The sequence below is a fragment of the Heterodontus francisci genome, unplaced genomic scaffold (genome assembly GCF_036365525.1).
Source record: "Heterodontus francisci isolate sHetFra1 unplaced genomic scaffold, sHetFra1.hap1 HAP1_SCAFFOLD_778, whole genome shotgun sequence".
NCBI classification, from domain to species: Eukaryota; Metazoa; Chordata; class Chondrichthyes; order Heterodontiformes; family Heterodontidae; genus Heterodontus; species Heterodontus francisci.
This window is the reverse complement of record NW_027140149.1, coordinates 145,627-172,556: the sequence shown is the minus strand read 5'-3', so window position 1 is coordinate 172,556 and position 26,930 is coordinate 145,627. Positions and strand designations below refer to the sequence as shown.

General features: G+C 46.4%; 1 protein-coding gene across 1 annotated transcript in view; it reads left to right on the top strand.

The window, feature by feature from the left end:
- Nucleotides 1–26,930, top strand: part of LOC137358961 (alpha-2-antiplasmin-like) — a 44,710-nt gene that overhangs the window by 14,419 nt on the left and 3,361 nt on the right. Inside the window, exons 5-7 of the mRNA XM_068025128.1 lie at nt 155–298; nt 5,917–6,120; nt 7,662–7,804. Of these exons, the coding sequence (XP_067881229.1) occupies nt 155–298; nt 5,917–6,120; nt 7,662–7,804 (491 nt within the window). The remainder of the gene's footprint in view (nt 1–154; nt 299–5,916; nt 6,121–7,661; nt 7,805–26,930) is intronic.

The following is a 26,930-nucleotide window of genomic DNA, read 5'->3' as shown; positions in this document are numbered from 1 at the left end:
CTGAATGGTCAACTCTTGTTCCTTTGTTTAAAATGGGGCCCATTCAGGGTTAGTCTGTGATCACAAAAATGGAACAGTGGGTGGGAGGAGGGGGATGCTGGGGCTACGCAGAGCTGTGATTAATCCAGTTCTGTTTCTGCAACACCTGCTCCAGGTTCTGCGAACAAGACAGAGAAACAACTTCAAGAAACCCTCCATTTCACCTCACTCAACTGTTCTCACTACACGCTCTGCACCACCATCAACAGTTTCACCAGGAGTGCACTCAGCATTGCCTCAGCAATCTACATTAAAAAGGGTGAGTATCCAGGAATAAGCCAGCAGACAGGCTGAGGGGCGGGATGGGATGGGAAGTGGGCACAATGGAGGATGGGAATGGGGAGTGGGGACAGTGGAGGATGGGGTGAGGAGTGGGCACAATGGGGATGGGGAGTGGGCACAGTGGGGTAAAGCCTGGCTCGGGTATAAAATTAAAATCCAACCCGGGCCCAACCTGACCCCGAACCCGACCTCTAATTTTTTTTTGCACCCGACCTGACCCAACACGAATATCGTTCATCCATTCCAGCAGCAGACTATTCCTGCAGCTGGAGTTGTGGGAAATCATGGTCCTGATCCCGTAACATCCCGGAAACAACACTGTCCAGCCCGATCTGACCCGAACGCAAATGCCGGACTCGGAATAAAGACCCGAACTGAGCCCAGATGCTGGATTCGGAATATAGATCCGACCCGTGACGACACATGCCTCACAGCTCCAGCGACCCAGGTTCGATTCCGGGTACTGCCTGTGCGGAGTTTGCAAGTTCTCCCTGTGTCTGTGTGGGTTTCCTCCGGGTGCTCCAGTTTCCTCCCACAGCCAAAGACTTGCAGGTTGATAGGTAAATTGGCCGTTATAAATTGCCCCTAGTGTAGGTAGGTGGTAGGGGAATAGAGGGACAGGTGGGGATGTGGTAAGAATATGGGATTAGTGTAGGATTAGTATAAATGGGTGGTTGATGGTCGGTACAGACTCGGTGGGCCGAAGGGTCTGTTTCAGTGCTGTATCTCTAAATAAATAAATGTAGTCAGGTCTAGTCAGGATCAGGTCTGGTAGCCAGGCTTTACAATGCGGGATGGGGGTTGGGGAGTGGGCACAATGGGGGAACAGGGTTGTTGTTGTATTTAGTAGTGTAACTGGGACATTCTGGAGAAAGCCTCAGACTCAGGATAAGGTCAACTAAGAACTCTATTTTTCTTAGAGATACAGGCCCTTCGGCCCACCGAATCTGTGCCGACCAACAACCACCCATTTATACTAATCCTACATTAATCCCATATTCTCTACCACATCCCCACCATTCTCCTACCACCTACCTACACTAGGGGCAATTTACAATGGCCAATTTGCCTATCAACCTGCAAGTCTTTGGCTGTGGGAGGAAACCGGAGCACCCGGCGGAAACCTACACAGACGCAGGGAGAACTTGCAAACTCCGCACAGGCAGTACCCAGAACTGAACCCAGGTCGCTGGAGCTGTGAGGCTGCGGTACTAACCACTGCACCGCCCTTACTTACATAATCCCAGATACACCCTCATCGAGCCGCCTAAGCTAGAATCCTTCGTGCTGCTCTCTCTTCTCCCAAGCCTATTCTCATGTGACTGTTACATCATCACTCTTACAGTGGGAGGGGTCGCTCACTGTCTTCAGCATTAACCCTTTATATCCTGATATTACAGTTGACACACTGGATAGGCTAAAAATTGACTAAGAGGAGGTATTAGAAAGGCTGGCTGTACTTAAAGTTGATAAGTCGCCAGGCAGGATCAGCTGCATCCAAGAATCCTGAGGGAAGTAAGGATGGAAAATGCAGAGGCACTGGTCATTATCTTCCAATTCTCCTTAGATACAGGGGTGGTGCCATAGAACCATAGAAAAATGATGGCACAGAAGGAGGCCATTCAGCCCATCGTGTCTGCGCCGACTGAAAAAACTAGCTGCCCAATCTAATCTCACCTTCCAGCACCTGGTCCATAGCCTTGCCGGTTACAGCACTTCAGATGCATGTCCAGGTACCTTTTGAAATGAATTGAGGGTTTCTGCCTTCACCACCTTTCCTGGCAGTGAATTCCAGACACCCACCACCCTCTGGGTGAAAAAGTACCAGAGGACTGGAGAATTGCAGTCAGTTTAAACTCGGTGGTGGGAAATCTTTTAGAAACAATAACCCGGGACAACATTAGCAGTCACCTGGACAAATGGAGATTAATTAAGAAAATCCAGCACGGATTTGTTAAGAGCAAATTGTGTTTAACTAAGTTGATTGAGTTTTTGATGAGGTGACAGAGAGGGTTGTTCAGGGTAATGCTGTTGATATGGTGTACATGGACTTCCAAAAGGCACTTGATAAAGTGCCACACAACAGGCTTGTCAGCAAAGTTAAAGCCCATGGAATAAAAGGGACAGTAGCAGCATGGATAGGAAATTAGCCGAATGACAGGAAAGAGTGAGTAGTGGTGAACAGCTGGGGTTCCCCAAGGGTCAGTGTCGGGACCCCTGCTTTTCTTGATATATATTAATGACCTAGATTTGGTGACACAGGGCGCAATTTAAAAATTTGCAGATGATACAAAACTTGGAAGTGTTGTGAATTGTGAGGAGGATAGTGATAGACTTCAAGAGGACATAGACAAGTTGGTGGAATGGGCAGACACATGGCAGATGAAATTTAATGCAGTGAAATGTAAAGTGATACATTTTGGTAGGAAGAACAAGGAGAGGCAATATAAAATAAAGGGTACAATTCTAAAGAGGGTGCAGGAATTGAGGGACCTAGGGGTATATGTGCACAAATCATTGAAGGTGCAGGGCAGGGTGAGAAAGTGGTTAACAAGGCATACAGCATCCTGGGATTTATAAAGAGAGGCATAGAGTACAAAAGCAAGGAAGTTAGGATGAGCCTTTATAAAACACTGGTTCAGCCTTAACTAGAGTATTATGTCCGATTCAGGGCACCTCACTTCAGGAAGGATGTGAGGGCTTTAGAGAGGGTGCAGAAAAGATTCATGAGAATAGTTCCATGGATGAGAACTTCAGTTCTGTGGATAGATTGGAGAAGCTAGGTCTGTTCTCCTTGGAGAAGGGAAGGTTAAGAGGTGAATTGATAGAGGTGCTCAAAATCATGAGGGGTCTGGACAGAGTAGATGGAGAGAAACTGTTCCGCTGACGGAAGGACCGAGAACCAGAGGACATTGATTTAAAGTGAATGACTGAAGAAGCAAAGGTGACATGAAGAAAAATGTTTTACGCAGCGAGTGGTTGGGATCTGGAATGCACTGCCTGAGGGTATGCTGGAGGCAGATTCAATTAAGGCTTTCAAAAGGGAAAGCCTTATCTCGAGAAAAATTTGCAGGGTTACAGGGAAAAGGCAAGGGAGGGGGACTAACTAGATTGCTCTTGCAGAGAGCTGGCACAGACTCAACAGGCCAAATGGCCTCTTTGTGTTGTAACCTTTCTATGACTCTATAATTCTACATGGCCTTGCTACTCCCATCGTATCAATCACTGATAAAGCCATCTCTGATCACTTCCTTGTATCATCCATCCACATCCTGCTTCTCCCTCCAAACCCCTACTACCTTCAGTATCCATCCCTGAAAAAAAAACTCTTCACCGATTCACATACAACTGCACTTTCAAAATCCCAACTATCTAGCCTTTGGCCCTCCATTCACAACAACATTTCTGCAGTTACAGATTTTGTTCAGCCAAACTCTCACCTCCACATTCAATGCCTTAGTTCCCAATAAAACCATTACTCTCTCCCACCCTGTCCATTCACCCAATACAATCCTCATCTCCACTCCCTTAAATCCAAGGGATGCAGACTTGAACAGATATGGTGGACAACTAGTTTAACCATTCACTCAGATCTGGCTGGACCATATAAAGCACCGTCAGGTCCTGCTTTTGTCTGTGAAAGCTGCTCAGTATTCCAGGATCATCCTGGAATGCAAAGATAATTCCCGACTTCTTTTCTCTACAGGAAACTTTTCTTAAACCCCTCTCCCCTGTCTCCTCCACCCTCACCTCCAACAATAAGTGCGAGGAGCTCATGGATTTCTTTGTCATTCAAGATCATCCGATCAGCCGCCTCTGTCACTTCCCTTCCTTCTCCAAGACCACTGGGCCAATCTTCCTCTAAGGCTGCCCCCTGCCCTAGCCCTGAACTTGTTTCCTTCTCTAGTTTCTCTGCTATCTCCCCTCATGCCCTCTCTGAGCTTGTCTTGTCTAAGAGACCCACCTCCTGGGTGGACCCTCCACTTTATTCCAACTTCCCCTCCTGGTCCCCATGTTAGTCCATATTGTTAACACTTCTCTCTCTTTTGGTGTTGTCCCTCTCTCCATTAAGTCTGTTGTCATCACCCCTCTCTTCAAAAAACCCAACTCTTGACACCTCCCGCTTTGCAAACTACCATCCCATCTCCAACCTCCCTTTCCTCTCCAAAGTCCTAGAACATGTTGTCACCTCCCAAATCCGTGCCCACCTTTCCCGGAACTCCATGTTCAGGTTTCTACCCTCGCTGTAGGACCAAAACAGCTCTTATCAAAGTTACACATGACCTCCTGCGTGACTGTGACAAAGATAACATTTCCCTCGTCATTCTTCTGGTCTTATCTGCAGCCTTTGACAGTTGATCACATCATGCTCCCCCAACACCTCCACATCGTCCAGTTGGGTGGGACTGCTCGCGCTTGGTTCTATTCTTAGCTATCTAATTGTAACCAGAGAATCACCACTGATGTCTTCCCTTCTCATTTCTGCACTGTTACCTCTGGTGTCCCCCAACAATCTATCCTTGGCCCCCTTCTAATTCTCACCTACATGCTACCACTTGGTGACATCATCTGAAAGCACAGTGTTAGTTTCCATATGTACGCTGATGACACCCAGCTCTACTTCACCACCACCTCTCTTGACCCCTCCACTGTATCTAAATTATCAGACTGTTATCCAACATCCAGTACTGGATGAGCAGAAATTTCCTCCAATTAAATATTGAGAAGACTGAAGCCATTGTCTTCGGTCCCCAGCTCCGTTCCCTAGCTACCAATTCCATCCCTCTCCATGGCAACTGTCTGAGGCTGAACCAGACAGTTCGCAATCTTGATGTCCTATTTGATCCTGAGATGAGCTTCCAGCCACATATTCGCACCATCACTAAGACCACCTATTTCCACCTCTAACATTGCCCAACTCCACCCCTGCCTGAACTGTTCTGCTGCTGAAAGCCTCATCCATATCTGTTACCTCTAGACTTGACTATTCCAATGCACTCCTGACCAGCCTCCCACATTCAACCCTCTGTAAACTTGAGGTTGTCCAAAACTCTGCTACCTGTGTCTTAACTCACACCAAGTCCTGTTCACCCATCACCCCCTGTGTTCACTGACCTACAGTGGCTTCTGGTCTAGCAACACCTCAATTTTTAAAATTCTCATTCTTGTTTTCAAATCCCTCCATGGTCTCGCCCCTCCCTATCTCTGTAATCTCCTCCAGCCCCATAACCCTCAGATCTCTGCGCTCCTCTAATTCTGGACTTTCGTGCATCCCTGATTTTAATCGCTCCACCATTGGCGGCTGTGCCTTCAGTTGCTTGGGCCCCAAGCTCTGGAATTCCCTCCTTAAACCTCTGCACCTGTCCACCTCGCTTTCCTCCTCTAAGACACTTCTTAAAACCTACCTCTTTGACCAAGCTTTGGACATCTTCCCTAATATGTAGCTTGGTGTCTTACTTTATAATGCTCCTGTGAAGCACCTTGGAAGGTTTAATTAGGTTAAAGATGCTACATAAATGCAAGTTGTTGTTGTTTATGTGTGGCTGTCTGATGCTTAGTTTTGTGTGTCTCATGCCCTCTGTTTTCACCACACAGGATTTCACATTAAGCCTGAGTTCATCGAAGATTCAGAGAAGTTTTACAAATCACGGCCGCAGCTCCTGTCCGGTATAAATGCTAAGGATACAAACATGATCAACAATTGGGTGGAGCAGATGACAGATCGGAAAATTAAAACATTTTTCAACGAGATTCCAAGTAACATCGTTCTGCTGCTGCTCAATGCCATCCATTTTAAAGGTGTGTGTGTGTCTGTCTTCTGGCCAAGTCTCACAATCTCCATCCTGTTTGGAGTTGATGGGTAGCTAGCAGATCACTCCTCAAATGTTCAGCTGATGATTTTCTGAGCTGCTCTTGTAAATAAATTCGTTTTCACTGGGGTACAGGATCCAGACACGCTGAATCTCACCGGGGTACGGGATCCAGACACGCTGAATATCACCGGGGTACGGGACCCACACACGCTGACTCTCACCGGGGTACGGGACCCACACACGCTGACTCTCACCGGGGTACGGGTCCCACACACGCTGACTCTCACCGGGGTACGGGTCCCACACACGCTGACTCTCACCGGGGTACGGGTCCCACACACGCTGAATTTCACTGGGGTACGGGATCCAGACACGCTGAATCTCACTGGGGTACGGGATCCAGACACGCTGAATCTCACCGGGGTACGGGTCCCACACACGCTGACTCTCACTGGGGTACGGGTCCCACACACGCTGAATTTCACTGGGGTACGGGATCCAGACATGCTGAATCTCACCGGGGTACGGGACCCACACACGCTGATTCTCACTGGGGTACGGGACCCACACACGCTGACTCTCACTGGGGTACGGGTCCCACACACGCTGACTCTCACTGGGGTACGGGTCCCACACACGCTGACTCTCACTGGGGTACGGGTCCCACACACGCTGACTCTCACTGGGGTACGGGTCCCACACACGCTGACTCTCACTGGGGTACGGGTCCCACACACGCTGACTCTCACTGGGGTACGGGTCCCACACACGCTGACTCTCACTGGGGTACGGGTCCCACACACGCTGACTCTCACTGGGGTACGGGTCCCACACACGCTGACTCTCACTGGGGTACGGGTCCCACACACGCTGACTCTCACTGGGGTACGGGTCCCACACACGCTGACTCTCACTGGGGTACGGGTCCCACACACGCTGACTCTCACTGGGGTACGGGTCCCACACACGCTGACTCTCACTGGGGTACGGGTCCCACACACACTGACTCTCACTGGGGTACGGGTCCCACACACACTGACTCTCACTGGGGTACGGGACCCACACACACTGACTCTCACTGGGGTACGGGACCCACACACGCTGACTCTCACTGGGGTACGGGACCCACACACGCTGACTCTCACTGGGGTACGGGACCCACACACGCTGACTCTCACTGGGGTACGGGACCCCTTTTGATAGTTACTACTGAATCCGCTTCCATCGCCCTTTCAGGCAGTGCATTCCAGATCATAACAACTCGCTGTGTAAAAAAATTCTTCCCATCTCCCCCTCTGGTTCTCTTACCAATCATCTTAAATCTGTGTCCTCTGGTTACTGACCCTCCTGCCACTGGAAACAATTTCTTCTTATTCATTCTATCAATGCTGTTCATCATTTTTAAATCCCCCTTTAACCTTCTCTGTTCGGAGGAGAATAATCCCAGTTTCTCCAGCTCACAAAATGAAAATGAAGGTGAAAGTTCGAAATGCTGATTGGTTTTGTGTTTCATTCCAACACACGCAGGGTTGTGGCAAGTTCAATTTGACCCCCGTGCAACCTCAGATGATATATTTTACAAGGAGGATGGGAGTTCAGTGCATGTGCCAATGATGCAGCATCCCAAATATCCCATCAGCGGTTTCCACGATGATGACCTTCAGATTGAGGTAACACTTCCCACAATGCCTTGGTTTCTGCTCCTTTTCCATTGGCCTTTATCTCCTCTCTTGTCAATATCTGACCCTGTCCCAATGGGCCTTTCGTGTGCCCAATGTTTCTCATGGTGATTCCAGTCAATACACGTCTCCATCTTTCTCCTTGGAGAAATTCTGTGACCAATTGGAGGCCCTGTGACTGGGGAGGAGTCCGGTGATGCCCAGCATGTTGCTGTTCAGATATCGGACTTGGGGGAAATGCCAACAAATGAGGCCACACACAGTGTCTAATGGAGATTATCCAAATAATTCAGCCTATAATTGTCTAGATGGGAGTTTGGGGTTCAGGCCCTATCACAGTGAGAAAAAAAGAAAAGACATGCATTTGTGTAGCACCTTTCTCAAGCTGTTCAGAGAATGATACAGCATAGAAGGTGACCATTTGGCCTGCTGTAGTCATGCCAGCTCTTTGGTGGAGCTTTTCCCACAGCCCTGTAAATGGGCCCCTCTTCCTCACTTTCAATATCCTCAGGACATTCTAAAACACTTTACAGCCAATGAAGTGTAGTCACTGTTGTAATGTTGGAAGCACAGCAGCCAATTTGCACATAACAAGATCCAACAAACAGCAATGAGATAAATGACCAGACCGTCTGTTTTTAAAGAGTGTTGGTTGACAGATAAATATTGGGCAGGTGTGTCTCACTAAATCAGTGTCCATCATAGTGATGAGAAAGTAAATCAAGAAATTAATCATCTTATTTAAAGCTTCTTCACAAAAATGCACATTTGTTGTTGTTTTGATTAATGGTAAGATGTATTTTAAATGCCTTTATTTTTCCAAAATTGTCTCATTGGTCCCCCCATGTAAGACAAAAATTATAATGTGGCCCCTCCCCCATGTGAAAAGGTTGGACATCCTGATCTGGATTCAGTCTGTAAGGTCAAGGGAGAGATGCAGGTGCTGGGCAAGTCTGTGCCTCCAAATCCTCCCCAGGCTAGGCATCCAAAAAACAAATGGAGAGGACACTTCTTAGAAACATAGAAAATAGGAGCAGGAGGAGGCCATTCAGCCCTTCAGGCCTGCTCCACCATTCATTGTGATAATGGGTGACTATCCAACTCAGTAACCTGTTCCCGCTTTCATTCCATACCCTTTGATCTCTTTATACCCAAGAGCTATATCTAACTCCTTCTTGAAAACATACAATGTTCTGGCCTCAACTGCTTTCTGTGGTAGCGAATTCCACAGGGTCACCACTCTCTTGGTGAAGTAATTTCTCCTCATCTCAGTCCTGAAAGGTTTACCCCATATCCTTAGACTATGACCCTTGGCTCCGGACTCCCCCACCATTGGGAACATCGTTCCTGCATCTACCCTGTCAAGTCCTGTTAGAATTTTATAGGTTTCTATGAGATCCCCCCTCACTCTTCTGGACTCCAGCAAATATAATCCTAACTGACTCGATCTCTCCTCATACGTCAGTCCCGCCATCCCAGGAATCAGTCTGGTAAACCTTCGCTGCACTCCCTCGATAGCAAGAACATCCTTCTTCAGATAAGGAGACCAAAACTGCAGACAATATTCCAGGTGTGGCCTCACCAAGGCCCTGTATAATTGCAGCAAGACATCCCTGCTTCTGTACTCGAATCCTCTCGCTATGAAGGCCAACATACCATTTGCCTTTATTATCGCAAGTTGCACCTGCATGTTTACATTCAGCGACTGGTGTACGAGAACTCGTCTCGTTGCATATTCCCCTCTCTCAGTTTATAGCCATTCAGATAATCTGCCTTCCTGTTTTTGCTACCAAAGTGGATAACCTCACATTTAACACATTATACTGTATCTGCCATGCATTAGCCCAGTCACTCAACTTGTCCACATCACCCTGAAGCCTCTCTGCATCCTCCTCACAACTCACCCTCCCACCCAGTTTTGTGTCATCTGCAAATTTGGAGATATTACATTTAGTTCCCTCATCTAAATCATTAATACATATTGTGAATAGCTGGGGTCCTAGCACCGATCCCTGCGGTACCCCACTAGTCACTGCCTGCTATTCGGAAAAAGGCCCGTTTATTCCTACTCTTTGTTTCCTGTCTGCCAACCAATTTTCTATCCATCGCAATACACTACCCCCAATCCCATGTGCTTTAATTTTAAATGCTAATCTCTTATGTGGGACTTTGTTGAAAGCCTTCTGAAAGTCCAAATAAACCACATCCACTGGCTCCCCCTCATCAACTCTACTAGTTACATCCTCAAAAAATTCTAGTAGATTTGTCAAGCACGATTTCCCTTTCGTAAATCCATGCTGACTCTGTCCGATTCTACCACTGTTCTCCAAGTGCTCTGCTATAAAATCTTTGATAATGGACTCTAGAATTTTCCCCATTACCAACATCAGGCTGACTGGTCTATAATTCCCTGCTTTCTCTCTACCTCCCTTTTTAAATAGTGGGGTTACATTAGCTACCCTCCAATCTGTAGGAACTGTTCCAGAGTCTATAGAATCTTGGAAGATGACCACCAATGCATTCACTATTTCTAGTGCCACTTCCTTAAGTAGTCTGGGATGCAGACCATCATGCCCTGGGGTTTATCGGCCTTCAGTCCCATTTCCTTCAATTCCTCTCTCACTAAGCCCTATGTTCCCCAACATTTCTGGTATGATATTTGTGTCCTCCTTTGTGAAGACAGAACCAAAGTATGCATTTAGTTGGTCAGCCATTTCTTTGTTCCCATAATAAATTCCCCTGTTTGACTGTAAGGGACCTACATTTGTCTTCACCAATCTTTTTCTCTTCACATATCTATAGAAACGTTTAGTCAGTTTTTATGTTCCCTGCAAGCTTGCTCTCGTACTCTATTTTCCCCTTCTTAATCAATCCCTTGGTCCTCCTTTGCTGAATTCTAAACTGCTCCCAATCCTCAGGTCTGTTGATTTTTCTGGAAAATTTGTCTGCCTTGGATCTAATGCTATCTCTAATTTCCCTTGTAAGCCATGGTTTAACTACCTTTCCCATTTTACTTTTGCCTCAGACAGGGATAAACAATTGTTGCAGTTCATCCATGCGCTCTTTAAATGTTTGCCATTGCCTATCCACCGTCATCCCTTTAAGTAACGTTTCCCAATCCATCATAGCCAACTCGTGCCTCAGACCTTCATAGTTTCCTTTATTAAGATTCAGGACCCTAGTCTCAGAATCAACTACGTCACTCTCCATCTTGATGAAGAATTCTATCATATTATGGTCGCTCATCCCCAAGGGGTCTCGCACCACTAGATTGTTAATTAGTCCTCTCTCATTACACAATACCCAGTCTAGGATGGCCTGTTCTCTAGTTGGTTCCTCAACGTATTGGTCCAGAAAACCATCCCGTATACACTCCAAGAATTCCTCCTCTATGGTATTGTGACTAATTTGATTTGCCCAATCTATATGCAGATTAAAGTCACCCATAATTACAGATGTTCCTTTCTCGCATGCGTCTCTCATTTTCTATTTAATGCCATTCCCAAGATCACCACTACAGTTTGGGGGTCTATATACAACCCCCACTAACGTTTTTTGCCCCTTAGTGTTTCTCAGCTTTACCCATACAGATTCCACATCGTCAGAGCTAATATCTTTCCTCACTATTGCGTTAATTTCCTCTTTAACCAGCAATGCAACTCCACCGCCTTTTACTTTTTGTCTGTCCTTCCTAAATACTGAATATCCCTGGATGTTCATTTCCCATCCCTGGTCACCTTGCAGCCATGTCTCCGTAATCCCGACTAGATCATACCTGTTTACATCTATTTGCGCGATTAATTCATCCACTTTATTGCGAATGCTCCACCCGTTAAGGCACAAAGCCTTAAGGCTTGTCTTTTTAACATTACTTGTCCCCTTCCCACTATTTTTCACTGTGGCCCTGTTTGATTCAGGCCCTTGATTTCTCTGCCTATCACTTTTCTTATTCCCCTTACTGTCTTTTGTTCTTGTCTTTGATCCCCCCCTCCTCTGACTCCTTGCAATGGTTCCCACCCCCCTGTCATTTTAGTTTAAACCCTCCCCAACCATTCTAGCAAATACTCCTCCTAGGACATCAGTCCCAGTCCAGCCCAGATGTAACCCGTCCAGTTTGTACTGGTCCCACCTCCCCCAGAACCAGTCCCAATGTCCCAGGAATCTAAAATCCTCCCCCTCAGACCATCTCTTCAGCCACGTATTCATCCGATATATCCTGCTATTTCTACTCTGACTAGCACGTGGTACTGATAGTAATCCTGAGATCACTACCAAAGAACAGTACAGCACAGGAACAGGCCATTCGGCCCTCCAAGCCTGCGCCGATCTTGATGCCTGCCTAAACTAAAACCTTCTGCACTTCCAGGGACTGTATCCCTCTATTCCCATCCTATTCATTTATTTGTCAAGATGCCTCTTAAACGTCTCTATGGTACCTGCTTCCACCACCTACCCCGGCAGCAAGTTCCAGGCACTCACCACCCTCTGTGTAAAAAAAAAAACTTGCCTCGCACATTCCCTCTAAACTTTGCCCCTCTCACCTTAAACCTATGTCCCCTAGTAACTGACTCTTCCACCCTGGGAAAAAGCTTCTGACTATCCACTCTGTCCATGCCGCTCATAACTTTGTAAACCTCTATCATGTCGCCCCTCCACCTCCGTCGTTCCAGTGAAAACAATCCGAGTTTATTCAACCTCTCCTCAGAGCTAATGACTTCCAGACCAGGCAATATCCTGGTAAACCTCCTCTGTACCCTCTCCAAAGCCTCCACGTCCTTCTGGTAGTGTGGCGACCAGAATTGCATGCAATATTCCAAGTGTGGCCTAACTAAAGTTCTGTACAACTGCAGCATGACTTGCCAATTTTTATACTCTATGCCCCGGCCGATGAAGGCAAGCATGCCGTATGCCTTCTTGACTACCTTATCCACCTGCGTTGCCACTGTCAGTGACCTGTGGACCTGTACGCCCAGATCTCTCTGCCTGTCAATACTCCTAAGGGTTCTGCCATTTACTGTATACTTCCCACCTGCATTAGATCTTCCAAAATGCATTACCTCACATTTGTCTGGATTAAACTCCATCTGCCATTTCTCCACCCAAGTCTCCAACCAAACTATATCCTGCTGTATCCTCTGACAATCCTCATCACTATCCGCAACTCCACTAACCTTTGTGTCGTCCGCAAACTTACTAATCAGACCAGCTATAGTTTCCTCCAAATCATTTATATATACTACAAACAGCAAAGGTCCCAGCACTGATCCCTCGGAACACCACTAGTCACATCCCTCCATTCAGAAAAGCACCCTTCCACTGCTACCCTCTGTCTTCTATGACCGAGCCAGTTCTGTATCCATCTTGCCAGCTCCCCTCTGATCCAGTGTGACTTCACCTTTTGTACCAGTCTGCCATGAGGGACCTTGTCAAAGGCTTTACTGAAGTCCATATAGATAACATCCACTGCCCTTCCTTCATCAATCATCTTCGTCACTTCCTCAAGAAACTCAATCAAATTAGTGAGACACGACCTCCCCTTCACAAAACCATGCTGCCTCTCGCTAATAAGTCCATTTGTTTCCAAATGGGAGTAAATCCTGTCCTGAAGAATCCTCTCTAATAATTTCCCTACCACTGATGTAAGGTTCACCGGCCTATAATTTCCTGGATTATCCTTGCTACCCTTCTTAAACAAAGGAACAACATTGGCTATTCTCCAGTCCTCTGGGACCTCACCTGTAGCCAATGAGGATGCAAAGATTTCTGTCATGGCTCCAGCAATTTCTTCCCTTGCCTCCCTCAGTATTCTGGGGTATATCCCATCAGGCCCTGGGGACTTATCTACCTTAATGCCTTGCAAGACACCAAACACCTCCTCCTTTTTGATAATAAGATGACTGAGACTATCAACACTCCCTTCCCTAGGCTCAACATCCACCAAGTCCTTCTCCTTGGTGAATACTGATGCAAAGTACTCATCTAGTACCTCGCCCATTTCCTCTGGCTCCACACATAGATTCCCTTCTCTGTCCTTGAGTGGGCCAACCCTTTCCCTGGTTACCCTCTTGCTCTTTATATACGTATAAAAAGCCTTGGGATTTTCCTTTATCCTGTTTGCCAATGACTTCTCATGACCCCTTTTAGCCCTCCTGACTCCTTGCTTAAGTTCCTTTCTACTGTCTTTATATTCCTCAAGGGATTTGTCTGTTCCTAGCCTTCCAGCCCTTACAAATGCTTCCTTTTTCTTTTTGACTAGGCTCACAATATCCCATGTTATCCAAGGTTCCCGAAACTTGCCAAACTTATCCTTCTTCCTCACAGGAACATGCTGGTCCTGGATTCTAATCAGCTGACGTTTGAAAGACTCCCACATGTCAGATGTTGATTTACCCTCAAACAGCCGCCCCCAATCTAAATTCTTCAGTTCCTGCCTAATATTGTTATAATTAGCCTTCCCCCAATTTAGCACCTTCACCCAAGGACTACTCTTATCCTTATCCACAAGTACCTTAAAACTTATGGAATTATGGTCACTGCTCCCGAAATGCTCCCCTACTGAAACTTCGACCACCTGGCCGGGCTCATTCCCCAATACCAGGTCCATACGGCCCCATCCCTAGTTGGACTATCTACATATTGTTTCAAGAAGCCCTCCTGGATGCTCCTTACAAATTCTGCCCCATCCAAGCCCCTAGCACTAAGTGAGTCCCAGTCAATATTGGGGAAGTTAAAATCACCCACCACTACAACCCTGTTACCTTTACATCTTTCCCAAATCTGTCTACATATCTGCTCCTCTACCTCCCGCTGGCTGTTGGGAGGCCTGTAGAAAACCCCCAACATCGTGACTGCACCCTTCCTATTCCTGAGCTCCACCCATATTGCCTCGCTGCATGACCCCTCTGAGGTGTCCTCCCGCAGTTCAGCTGTGATATTCTCCTTAACCAGTAATGCAACTCCCTCACCCCTTTTACTTCCCCCTCTATCCCACCTGAAGCTTCTAAATCCTGGAACATTTAGCTGCCAATCCTGTCCTTCCCTCAACCATGTCTCTGTAATAGCAACATCATAGTTCCAAGTACTAATCCAAGTTCTAAGTTCATCTGCCTTACCTGTTATACTTCTCGCATTGAAACAAATGCACTTCAGCCTACCAGTCCCGCTGTTCTCAGCAACATCTCCCTGCTTGCTCTTCCTCTTAGTCTTACTGGCCTTATTTACTCGTTCCTCCTCATTTCTTTCACTTGCTGTCCTCCTGCTCTGGTTCCCACCCCCTGCCACACTAGTTTAAACCCTCCCGAGTGACGTTAGCAAACCTTGCAGCCAGGATATTAGTGCCCCTCCAGTTTAGATGCAACCCGTCCTTCTTGTACAGGTCCCATCTGTCCCTGAAGAGATCCCAATGGTCCAGATATCTGAAACCCTCCCCTCTACACCAGCTGTTCAGCCACATGTTTAGCTGCACTATCTTCCTATTTCTAGCCTCACTGGCACGTGGCACATGGAGTAATCCCGAGATTACAACCCTAGAGGTCCTGTCTTTTAACTTTCTACCTAACTCCCTAAACTCCCCCTGCAGGACCTCGTCACTCTTCCTGCCTATGTCATTGGTACCGATGTGTACCACAACCTCTGGCTGTTCACCCTCCCCCTTCAGAATGCCTCCTGTCCATTCAGAGATATCGTTGACCCTGGCACCAGGGAGGCAACATACCATCCTGGAGTCTCTTTCACGTCCACAGAAGTGCCTATCTGTGCCCCTGACTATAGAGTCCCCTATAACTATTGCTCTTCTGCGCTTTGTGCCTCCCTGCTGAACAACAGTGCCAGCCGTGGTGCCACTGCTCTGGCTGCTGCTGTTTTCCCCTGATAGGCCATCCCCCCCAACAGTATCCAAAACGGTATACTTGTTAGAGAGGGGGATAGCCACAGGGGATTCCTGCACTGATTGCCTGCCCCTTCTAGCGGTCACCCATCTATCTGCCTGCACCTTGGGTGTAACCACTTCTCTAAAACTCCTGTCTATGATGCTCTCCGCCACCTGCATGCTCCTAAGTGCATCCAGTTGCCGCTCCAACCGATCCATGCGGTCTGTGAGGAGCTGCAACTGGGTACACTTCCTGCAGATGCAGTCGTCCGGAACGCTGGAAGCATCACAGACCTCCCACATCTCACAGGTGAAGCATTTCACCCCTCTAACTGACATTTCTAGCACTAATTAGTTAATTAATTTAAGATAAATAAATACTTATTAAATCCTTACTAAATTGTTATAACTATATGGTCCCTAGTGTTAGATTCCTACTATAAATATTAAATGCTAACTAAATACAGTAATCTCCTCCCTCTGGTTTAGTTACTCTACTTATTAATTAGTTAATTTGGGTTTTACTCAATTTTTATCAATGTTTTATTTTAAATTCAGTAAAAAAAAGTTCCCTACCAGCCAATCAGGTCACAGCTTTCCTGTGACCTCACTTTCAGTTTTTTTTAACCAGAGGTAAGTTTTTTATACTTACCGGTCCGGAACTCTGCCCTCCGAGTCTTCTCCCAGTCAGCTGTGCTCTTTGGAAGCTCTGGGCTCCCCTCACTCTGAGGACAGGTAGGAAATGAAAGGAGCTCCTCGCTCCCTCCTTACCGAACTTCCTCACTTACCAAACATCCACTGTAGCACTCTTATTGCAACACAAGTCAACACTCAGATGGCTCACTTTTATACTGACTGACTCTAGCCCCCTGAAAACTGGTTTAAACCAATTCTCTAATTAACAAGGTGCAGCTGCAAGCAGAGCCTGAGTGAACCCTGTTTAAAGCTGGTCTAAAACTCACCTTCTCCAACCCAAACAGCAACTGTTAAATTAATCTGCTAAATAAAAGACAGACTAGATTTAAGATAAAATTAACCCTTAATTATCCTCACTTACCAAACTTCCACTGTAGCACACTATTGCAACCCAAGTCAGCACTCCAATACAAACCTTTGAGGTCCTAGTTTTCAACTTACTTCCTACCTCCCTATATTCTGCCTTTAGGACCTCATCCTTTTTTTTACCTACGTCATTTGTACCAATGTGTGCCATGACCTCTGGCTGTTCACCCTCCCCCTTCAGAATGTTCTGTAACCGCTCTGATACATCCTTGACCCTAGCACCAGGGAGACAACATACCATCCTGGAGTCTCTTTTGCGGCCACGAAACGCCTGTCTATTCCCCTTACAATTGAATCCCTTATAACTATTGCATTCCCACACTTTTTACTCCTCCCCTGTGCAGCAGAGCCAACTGTGGTGCAACGAATTGGGCTGTTGCTGCTTTCCTCTGAGAGGCCATTCCCCCCAACAGTATCCAAAGCAATATATCTGTTTTGCAGATGAATAGCCAGAGGAGATTCCTGAACTGCCTGCCTAGTCCTCTTGCTCTGCCTGGTGGTCACCCATACCCTTCCTGCCTGTGGAGTCTGAGCCTGCAGTGTGACCACCTGTCTATACGTGCTATCCACGATACTCTCCACCTCGCGGATGCTCCACAGTGTCCCCAGCCACTGCTCCAGCTCCAAAACCCGGGCTTCCAGGAGCTGCAGCTGGACACACTTCCTGCACACATGCTGGTCCCGGGCACTGGGATTGTTCCCGGCTTCCCACATAGAGCACGAGGAGCACACCACGGCTTTGAGCTCTCCTGCCATGACTTAACCCTTTAAATTAAACCTTTTGGAAGATGCTTAATATCAAATAATATCAATTACTCTCGGGCCCTTCTTCCCTGGTCCTCATTACTTTAGAACTCCCTATATATGAAAATAAACTGTAGACCTTTCTTACCAGTGAGGGGACCAACACATGAGGTAGCAGTTTATGGATTATAAACCTTGCTTGATTGGCGTAAGGGAAGGGTGCCACAGGTTGCCTCTGATTGTGGGAAGGATCAATGCATTCTATTGGTCAATCACTGCCTGCCTCAAACTGGGCAGCCTCCAGCCAATAAGGTACTGACCTGCCAACGGCTGCCTTCCTCGATGGGTGTGTGAGGATTAGAGATCCTATCCTGACTAGCAGATAGAAAATGGCTACCACGAAACAAAAGGTGAAGATTTTTCAGCTTGGAACAATGCATCTTGGCCTGCATGAACACTTGGAGTCAACAGATAATATTTGTAAGATGGCATTGATCGACTGTGAGCTACAGATGTTCAACATAGATATTGCTGCTCTCCAAGAGACTAGATTGGCCGACACAAGAGCAATACACGAGACCAATTATACCTTCTGATGGCAAGGTAAAACTGCAGATGACCAGCGTGAACATGGAGTGGGCTTTTCTATCAACAACACATTAACGCAGATAATTGAGATGCCAATCACGACTTTGAAACACCTCATATGATCTTCACCCTATGTCAGCTTCAAGGGAAGTGCAGAGATCAGCAAACGCTATTCTACCTTGCTTTTCACAAAAGCATTTGACACCGTGAGCAGGACGGGCCGGATACCAGAGAAAATCACCTGTCCTCCCAGGCTACATAGTCTCATATGGTTCTTATGTGATAACGTACACCACACCATGCAGTTTGACAGCTCCACCTCTGACAGTTTTGAGATCAAGAATGGGATAAAACAGGGCTGTATCTTAGCTTTTAACCTGTTTTATATCTTTTTCTTTGTCCTCTTGCCCTACTCTTTCCCTGCTGACATGGAAGGAGTGTACCTCCACACACAGACAGGAAACTCCTCAACCTATCAAGACTAAAATCCAAGACTAAAGTGTACCGTGTCCTGAACTTCTGTACGCTGATGGTGCTGCACGAGCTGCCCAGACAGAAGACCAGTTCCAAGTCTCATGGATTTTCTGTCCCATGCCTGTGTCATGTTCCCCCTCACCATCAGTGTCAAGAAAACTGTAGTTATGGGACAGGGTGTTGTCTCTCCACCTGTGATCAAACACAAGAACACACCACTGGAAGCAGTCAGAAAATTCTGCTCCTTGGATCTATAGTGACAGACATCCTGTCTCTGGATGAAGAGCTCGGAGCACGCATTGGAAAGGCAGTCACCAACTTTGGCCAACTAACAGAATGGGCATGGATAAGCGGACCCACAGGACCAAGATGCTCATCTACAAGGCCTGTATCCTCAGCACATTGCTGTATGGCAGCAAAGCCTAGGCAACTTAAACCTACCAAGAAAAAAGGCTCAATAACTTCCATCTCTGGTGTCTACATGTGACACATCCTCGGCATCACATGGAAAGGCAAAGCCACCAATGAAACAGTCCTTTCTAACACAAACATGCCAAGCATGCTGGTGCTAATCAAGCAAAGAAGGATTTGCTGGTCTGTGTATGTGTACAGGATGGAAGATGGCCTCATTCCCAAGGGTCTGCTGTACAGGGAGGTAACCCGTGCCCAGAGACCAGCAGGCACCCAAAATCCCGATTCAAGGATGCTGTGAAAAGAGACATGAAGGCCCTCAACTTCAATCATGACAAGTGGGAAAGTCTAGCTGACAATCGATAGAAATGGTGACACCAGCTGTGGGCAGGAATTTGTCACCATGACGATATGTGGTTTCAGAAACTCCAAAGCAGATGGCAGCCCTGCAAACAAAGCATCAACAGAGTCCATCCCACACCACTGACAAGCGACAACTTCATGTGTGGAACTGTGGCAGACTTTGCCTTTCCAGAATCGACTTGTTCAACCTTCAAAAGAAGTGCAGCAGATGATCTCCTCAAAGTTCTGAGGCTGCATTCCCATCATCTCTTTCACGTGGAAACATGCCAATCAATCATTGGGCAGGACACTGGGGAGAACTTATTTCCCGCCTTCAAATATTCCCATGGGATCTTTTACATCCACCCTGAGACAGCTCTCAGTTTAATGTCTCACCTCTGGCAGTGTAACACTCTCTCAGTGCTGCACGGTGGCTGGCAGCCTAGATTATAGGCACAAGTCTCTGATGTGAGACTCAAACCCACAATCTGCTGAGAGGTGAGAGTGTTATCTACTGAGCCACAGAATATGGGGACATTAGAACATAAGAAATAGGACTAAGCCATTCAGCCCCTCAACCCTGCTCCACCTTTCCACAAGATCATGGCTGATCTTCTACATCAACTGCACCTTCCCACAAAATCCCCATATCCCGAAATTCTCTTATTATCCAAAAATCTATCAATCCCTGTCTTGAATATAATCAACAACTGAGCATCTACAACTCTCTGGGGAGAGAATTACAATTCACAACCCTCTGAATCGCAGAGTCATTATAGCACAGAAAGAGGCCATTCAGACTCCTCTTCTAAGTCCCAAATGGCCGACCCCTTATCCTGAGACTGTGACCCCTAGTTCTAGACTCTCCAGCCAGGGGGAAACAGTCTCTCAGTATCAACACTGTCTAGCCCCGCAAAGCATTTTATATGTTTCAATGAGATCGCCTCTCATTCTTCTAAACTTCAGGGAATATAGGCCCAGTCTACTCATGGGACAATCCCCTCACCCCAGGATTCAGTTTACTGAACCTTCATTGCATTCTCTCTAAGGCAAGTAGATCCTTCCTCAGGTAAGGAGCCTAAAACTGTACAAGTGCTCCAGGTATGGTCACATCAATGCCTGTATAATTGTAGTAAGATTTCTTTACTCCAATCCCTTTGTATTAAAGGCTAACATACCACTTGCTTTCCTAATTGCTTGTGTATCTGGAAGTTAACTTTCTGTGATTTGTGTACAAGGACACCCAGATCCCTCTGAATATCCACATTTCCCAGTCTCTCACCATTTAAACTGGATAACTTCACATTTCCCCACATTATTACACGGGATACACGACACAGAACCAGGTCATTTGGTGCAAACCGTCTTTGCCAGTGTTTATGCTCCACTCAAGCCTCCTCCCATCTTTCCTCACTTAAATCTATCAACATATCCTTCTATTCCTTTCTCCTTCATCTGTTTATCCAGTTTCCCCTTAAATGTGTCGATATTATTCACCTTAACCACTCCCTGTGGTAGTGAGTTCCACATTCTCACCACTCCCTGTGGTAGTGAGTTCCACATTCTCACCACTCCCTGTGGTAGTGAGTTCCACATTCTCACCACTCCCTGTGGTAGTGAGTTCCACATTCTCACCACTCCCTGTGGTAGTGAGTTCCACATTCTCACCACACTCTGGGGAAAGAAAGTTCTTCTGAATTCCCCATTGGATTTATTGGTGACTATCTTATATTGATGGCCCCGAGTTATGCTCCTCCCCACAGGAGTAAATATTCTCTCTGTATCCACTCTATCAAAACTTTTCATCATATTAAAGACCTCTATTAGGTCACCCCTTAACCTTCTTTTTTCAGGAGAAAAGAGACCCAGCCTGGTAATCCATTTCTGATATTATTCTTGTAATTCTCTGCACCCTCTCCAGTGCTTCTATATCCTTTCTATAATCTTCTTTCTTCTTTGGCCTCCTTGTCTCGAGAGACAATAGGTAAGTGCCTGGAGGTGGGTAAGTGGTTTGTGAAGCAGCGCCTGGAGTGGCTATAAAGGCCAATTCTAGAGTGACAGACTCTTCCACATGTGCTGCAGAGAAATTTGTTTGTCGGGGCTGTTACACAGTTGGCTCTCTCCTTGCGCTTTTGTCTTTTTTCCTGCCAACTGCTAAGTCACTTTGACTCGCCACACTTTAGCCCCGCCTTTATGGCTGCCCGCCAGCTCTGGCGAATACTGGCAATTGACTCCCACGACTTGTGATCAATGTCACAGGACTTCATGTCGCGTTTGCAGACGTTTTTAAAGCGGAGACATGGACGGCCGGTGGGTCTGATACCAGTGGCGAGCTCGCTGTACAATGTGTCTTTGGGGATCCTGTCATCTTCCATGCGGCTCACATGGCCAAGCCATCTCAAGCGCCGCTGACTCAGTAGTGTGTATAAGCTGGGGATGTTGGCCGCCTCGAGGACTTCTGTGTTGGAGATACGGTCCTGCCACCTGATGCCACGTATTCTCCGGAGGCAGCAAAGATGGAATGAATTGAGACGTCGCTCTTGGCTGGCATACGTTGTCCAGGCCTCGCTGCCGTAGAGCAAGGTACTGAGGACACAGGCCTGATACACTCGGACTTTTGTGTTCCGTGTCAGTGCGCCATTTTCCCACACTCTCTTGGCCAGTCTGGACATAGCAGTGGAAGCCTTTCCCATGCGCTTGTTGATTTCTGCATCGAGAGACAGGTTACTGGTGATAGTTGAGCCTAGGTAGGTGAACTCTTGAACCACTTCCAGAGCGTGGTCGCCGATATTGATGGATGGAGCATTTCTGACGTCCTGTCCCATGATGTTCGTTTTCTTGAGGCTGATGGTTAGGCCAAATTCATTGCAGGCAGCCGCAAACCTGTCGATGAGACTCTGCAGGCACTCTTCAGTGTGAGATGTTAAAGCAGCATCGTCAGCAAAGAGGAGTTCCCTGATGAGGACTTTCCATACTTTGGTCTTTGCTCTTAGACTGGAACTGCACACAATAACAATACTCTAAGGGCTGGATTTTGTTCTCCCCCAGGCGTCTGGTTCCGTGAACGGGGGGTGGGGGGGAGGCGGGGGAGCCTGAAGATGGCTCCGGATGAGGCCCGCCATGGACCTCGATGATGTGAGGGCTCGGCCCGATCCTCCCAGCAGTGACGAGGCTCCATGGTGGCCCCCCACCCCCACTGGGGGACGGGACCACGATTTACTTAGTCAAATGAATAAAATTATTACATTTAAATAGACTTACCTCCAATCTTGAGGGTCTGCCACCATCTTCGGTGCATAGAGTCATAGAGTTATACAGCATAGAAACAGGCCCTTCGGCCCATCGTGACTGTGCCGGCCATCAAGCACCTATCTATTCTAATCCCATTTTCCAGCACTTGGCCTGTTGCCTTGTACGCTATGGCATTTCAAGTGCTCATCTAAATACTTCTTAAATGTTGTGAGGGTTCCTGCCTCCAGCACCTTTTCAGGCAATGTGTTCCAGATTCCAACCACCCTCTGGGTGAAAATATTTTTCCTCAAATCCCTTGTAAACCTCCTGCCCATTACCTTAAATCTACACCCTCTGGTTATTGACCTCTCCGCTAAGGGAAAAAGTTTCTTCCTATCTATCCTATCAATGCCCCTCATAATTCTACATACCTCAATCAGGTCCCCCCTCAGTCTTTCTGCTCTAAAGAAAACAACCCTAGCCTTTTCCGTCTCTCTTCATAGCTGAAATGCTCCAGCCCAGGCAACATCCTGGTGAATCTCCTCTGCACCCTCTCCAGTGCAGTCCCATCCTTCCTATAGTGTGGTGCCCAGAACTGTACACAGTAATCCAGCTGTGGCCTAACTAGTGTTTCATACAGCTCCATCATAACCTCCTTGCTCTTATATTCTGTGCCTCAGCTAAGAAAGGCAAGTATCCCATATGCCTTCCTAACCACCTTATCTACCTGTGCTGCTGCCTTCAGTGATCTATGGACAAGTACACCAAGGTCCCTCTGACCCTCTGTACTTCCTAGGGTCCTACCATCCATTGTATATTCCCTTGCCTTGTTCGTCCTCCCAAAGTGTATCACCTCACACTCCCATGCCTTTACATCCCCATCCTGGGAAAGGAAGCACCACACTGGTGGGGCGGGGGGAGGAGGTACGTTTATCAGTGTTGTGGGGGGTGTGGAAACGGGGTCAAATAAACGTCATGGGTGAACGGGATGGTGGGAAGGGTTGAACCTTAAACTTTGTGCAGTTTGACGGGGAAGGTCAGAAGTAAAAGTTAAGTGTTTTGGGGGGAAGGGCAAATAGTTATTGCAATTGTTATGGGGGGGTGGGTGGGAAAGGGGTGATGGAAATTTATTTATTTAAGTTTGTGTGGTAGGACTTTAAAAATTTAAATTGGGCAGCAAGGCTGGCAGCCCTTTTAAAATGGCACCAGTGCCTGCACACAGGCAGCTGATGTCATTGCCGAGGATGGACAGCCCACCCCCTCCACGAGACTGGGGGGTGGGGGGCGGATTCCCCCGGCTATTTAAATGAGCCACTACCCTTGAGATTGCGGTGACTCTTTGGTGTGTGTGCCGTCGAGATCGGCAGTGGGCTGTTAAAAACCAGCCCTAAGTATGGTCTAACCAGGGTTCGATACAGTTTCAGCATAACTCCTCTACTCTTCAATTCAGTCCCTGGAGAAATAAACCCTGGTGTTTGGGGTTTGCTTCTTTTTATGACTTTGTTAACCTGTGGTGCAATTTTAGTGATTGGTGTATTTGTCCACTCAGATCCCTTTGCTCCTCTGCCCCACCGACACTTGCACCTTCCAAGTAATAATTTTATTTATTTATTTTATTTATTTATAGATACAGCACTGAAACAGGCCCTTCGGCCCACCGAGTCTGTGCTGACCATCAACCACCCATTTATACTAACCCTACAGTAATCCCATATTCCCTATCACCCACCTATACTAGGGGCAATTTACAACGGCCAATTTACCTATCAAACTGCAAGGCTTTGGCTGTGGGAGGAAACCAGAGCACCTGGCGAAAACCCATGCGGTCACAGGGAGAACTTGCAAACTCCACTATTCTTCCTACTAAAATGTACTACCTCACATTTATCTGTGTTAAACTAATTACTTCCCCATTCCGCAAGTTTATTAATGTTCTCCTGTAATTTATTGCAATCCTCCTCAGTATTGACTATCCCCCCCTCCCCCCACCCCCCCGCAATTTGGTGTCTTCTGTAAATTTAGAAATTGTGTTTTTGATTTCAAAGTCTAAATCATTAATGTAAATTGTGAACAGCACTGGTCCCAGCACTGGTCCTTGTGGAATATCACTTCCCACCTTCTATCACTCTGAATAACAACCCTTTACTCACAATCTCTGCTTTCTGTCATGAAGCCAGTTACCAATCCATTCTGACACTTGTCCCCTGATTCCACATTCTCTGACCTTATTCAATAGCCAATTATGGAGCAACTTATCAAAGGCCTTTTGAAAATCCAGACAAATAACATCTACTGCATTACCATTATCTATTCTCTCTATTACTTCCTCAAAAAATTCGGTAAGTTTGGTTAAGCAAGATTTTCTCTTTTGAAATCCACGCTATTATATTTTTTGTTCCTAGACATTCTTCAATTCTCTCCTTTCGTAGGGATTCCATTATTTTTCCGATCACCAATGTTAAGCTGACTGATCTATGATTCCCTGGACATGTCCTTTCCCACTTCTTAAATATAGGAATTACGTTAGCTTTTTTTTTCTTTCATGGGATGTGGGCGTCACTGGCAAGGCCAGCATTTGTTGCCCATCCCTAATTGCCCTTGACAGCTGAATGTCTTGTTAGGTCATTTCAGAGGGCATGTAAGAGTTAACCACATTGCTGTGGGTCTGGAGTCACATGTCGGCCAGACCAGGTAAGGACAGCAGATTTCCTTCCCTAAAGGACATTAGTGAACCAGATGGGTTTTTAGCAACAATCAATGATAGTTTTATGGCACCATTACTGCGCCTGGCTTTCAATTCCAGATTTTTTAAAATTAATTAATTAAATTTAGATTAATTAATTGAATGTAAATTCCACCAGCTGCTGTGATGGGATTTGAACTTGTGTCCCCAGGACATTAGCCTGGGCCTCTGGATTACAAGTTTAGTGGCATGGCCACTACGGCACCACCCTCTGGCACTGCACCTTTTCTAATGAATTATTAAAAATGTGTAGTAATACACTAAATATATGTATTCAATCTGTCCACACAATCTGTCTATATCCCTTTGCAGCCTCTTTGTGTCCTCCTCACTGCTTACCTTTTCACCAAACTTTGTATCGTCAGCTAACTTGGATACATTACTGTTAGTCCCCTCATTAATATAAATTGTAAATAGCTGATACCCCAGCACTGATCTGTAGAATCATTTTCAGCACAGAAGGAGGCCATTCGGCCCATCTAGTCCATATCAGCTCTCCGTAGTGCAATCCAGTCAGTCCCACTCCCCTGCTTTATCCCCATAAGCCTGTAAGTTTATTTCCTTCAAGTGCCCATTCAATTTCCTTTTAAAATCGTTGATCGTCTCCACTTCCCCCACCCTCGTGGGCAGCGAGTTCCAGGTCATCACCACTCACTGTGTAAAAAAGATCTTCCTCACATCCCCTCTGCTTCGCTTGCCTAAAACCATTAAGCTGTGTTCCCTAGTCCTTGTACCATCAGCTAATGGGAACAACTTTTCTTTCTCTATCTTATCTAACCCTGTCATAATCTTGTACACCTCTATCAAACCTCCCCTCAATCTCCTTTACTCCAAGCAGAACAATCCCAGATTCTCCAACCTAAATCCTTACAGTATTGCGCTAGTTACAGCCTGTCAACCCAAAAATGACCCATTTATTCCTACTCTTTGTTTTTCGTCTGTTAATCAATCCTGAATTCATGCTAATATATTACTCCCAATCCCATGAGTCCTAATTTTGTGTAATAGCCTCTTGAGTGGCACCTTATTGAATGCTTTTTGAAATTCCAAATATACTACATCCACTGGTTCCCCTTTATCCAGCCTGCTAGTTACAAACTGAAAAAACTCAAATAAATTTGTCAAACATGATTTGCCTAGTTGACTCCTCTTAACCATATTAGGATTTTCTCGGTGCCCTGTTACCACACCACTAATAATAGATTCTAATATTTTCCCCGCTACTGATGTCAGGCTAACCTGTAGTTCCCTGTTTTCTCTCTCCTTCCTTTCCTGAACAGCAGGGTTATGCTTGCTATCTTCCAATCCATGGGACACATCTTTTAAAACGTTTGGACGTCGGCCATTAGGCCCAGGGGATTAGTTGCCACATAATCCCATTAATTTCCCTAGTACTATTTCTTTAGATTCTCACTAGATCCTTGGTTCCCTGTTATTTCTGGATTTTTTTTGTGTTTCTATTGTGAAGACAGATACAAAGTATTTGTTCAGTGTCTCTGCTATTTCCTTAGAACCCCATGATAATTTCTCCTGTCTCTGTCTCTAATGGACCCATGTTCACATTCACTGCTCTCTTCCTATTTACATGCTTGTAAAAACTCTCACAATCTGTTTTTATATGTCTTGCTAGTCGATTCTTATATTCTCTTTTCTCT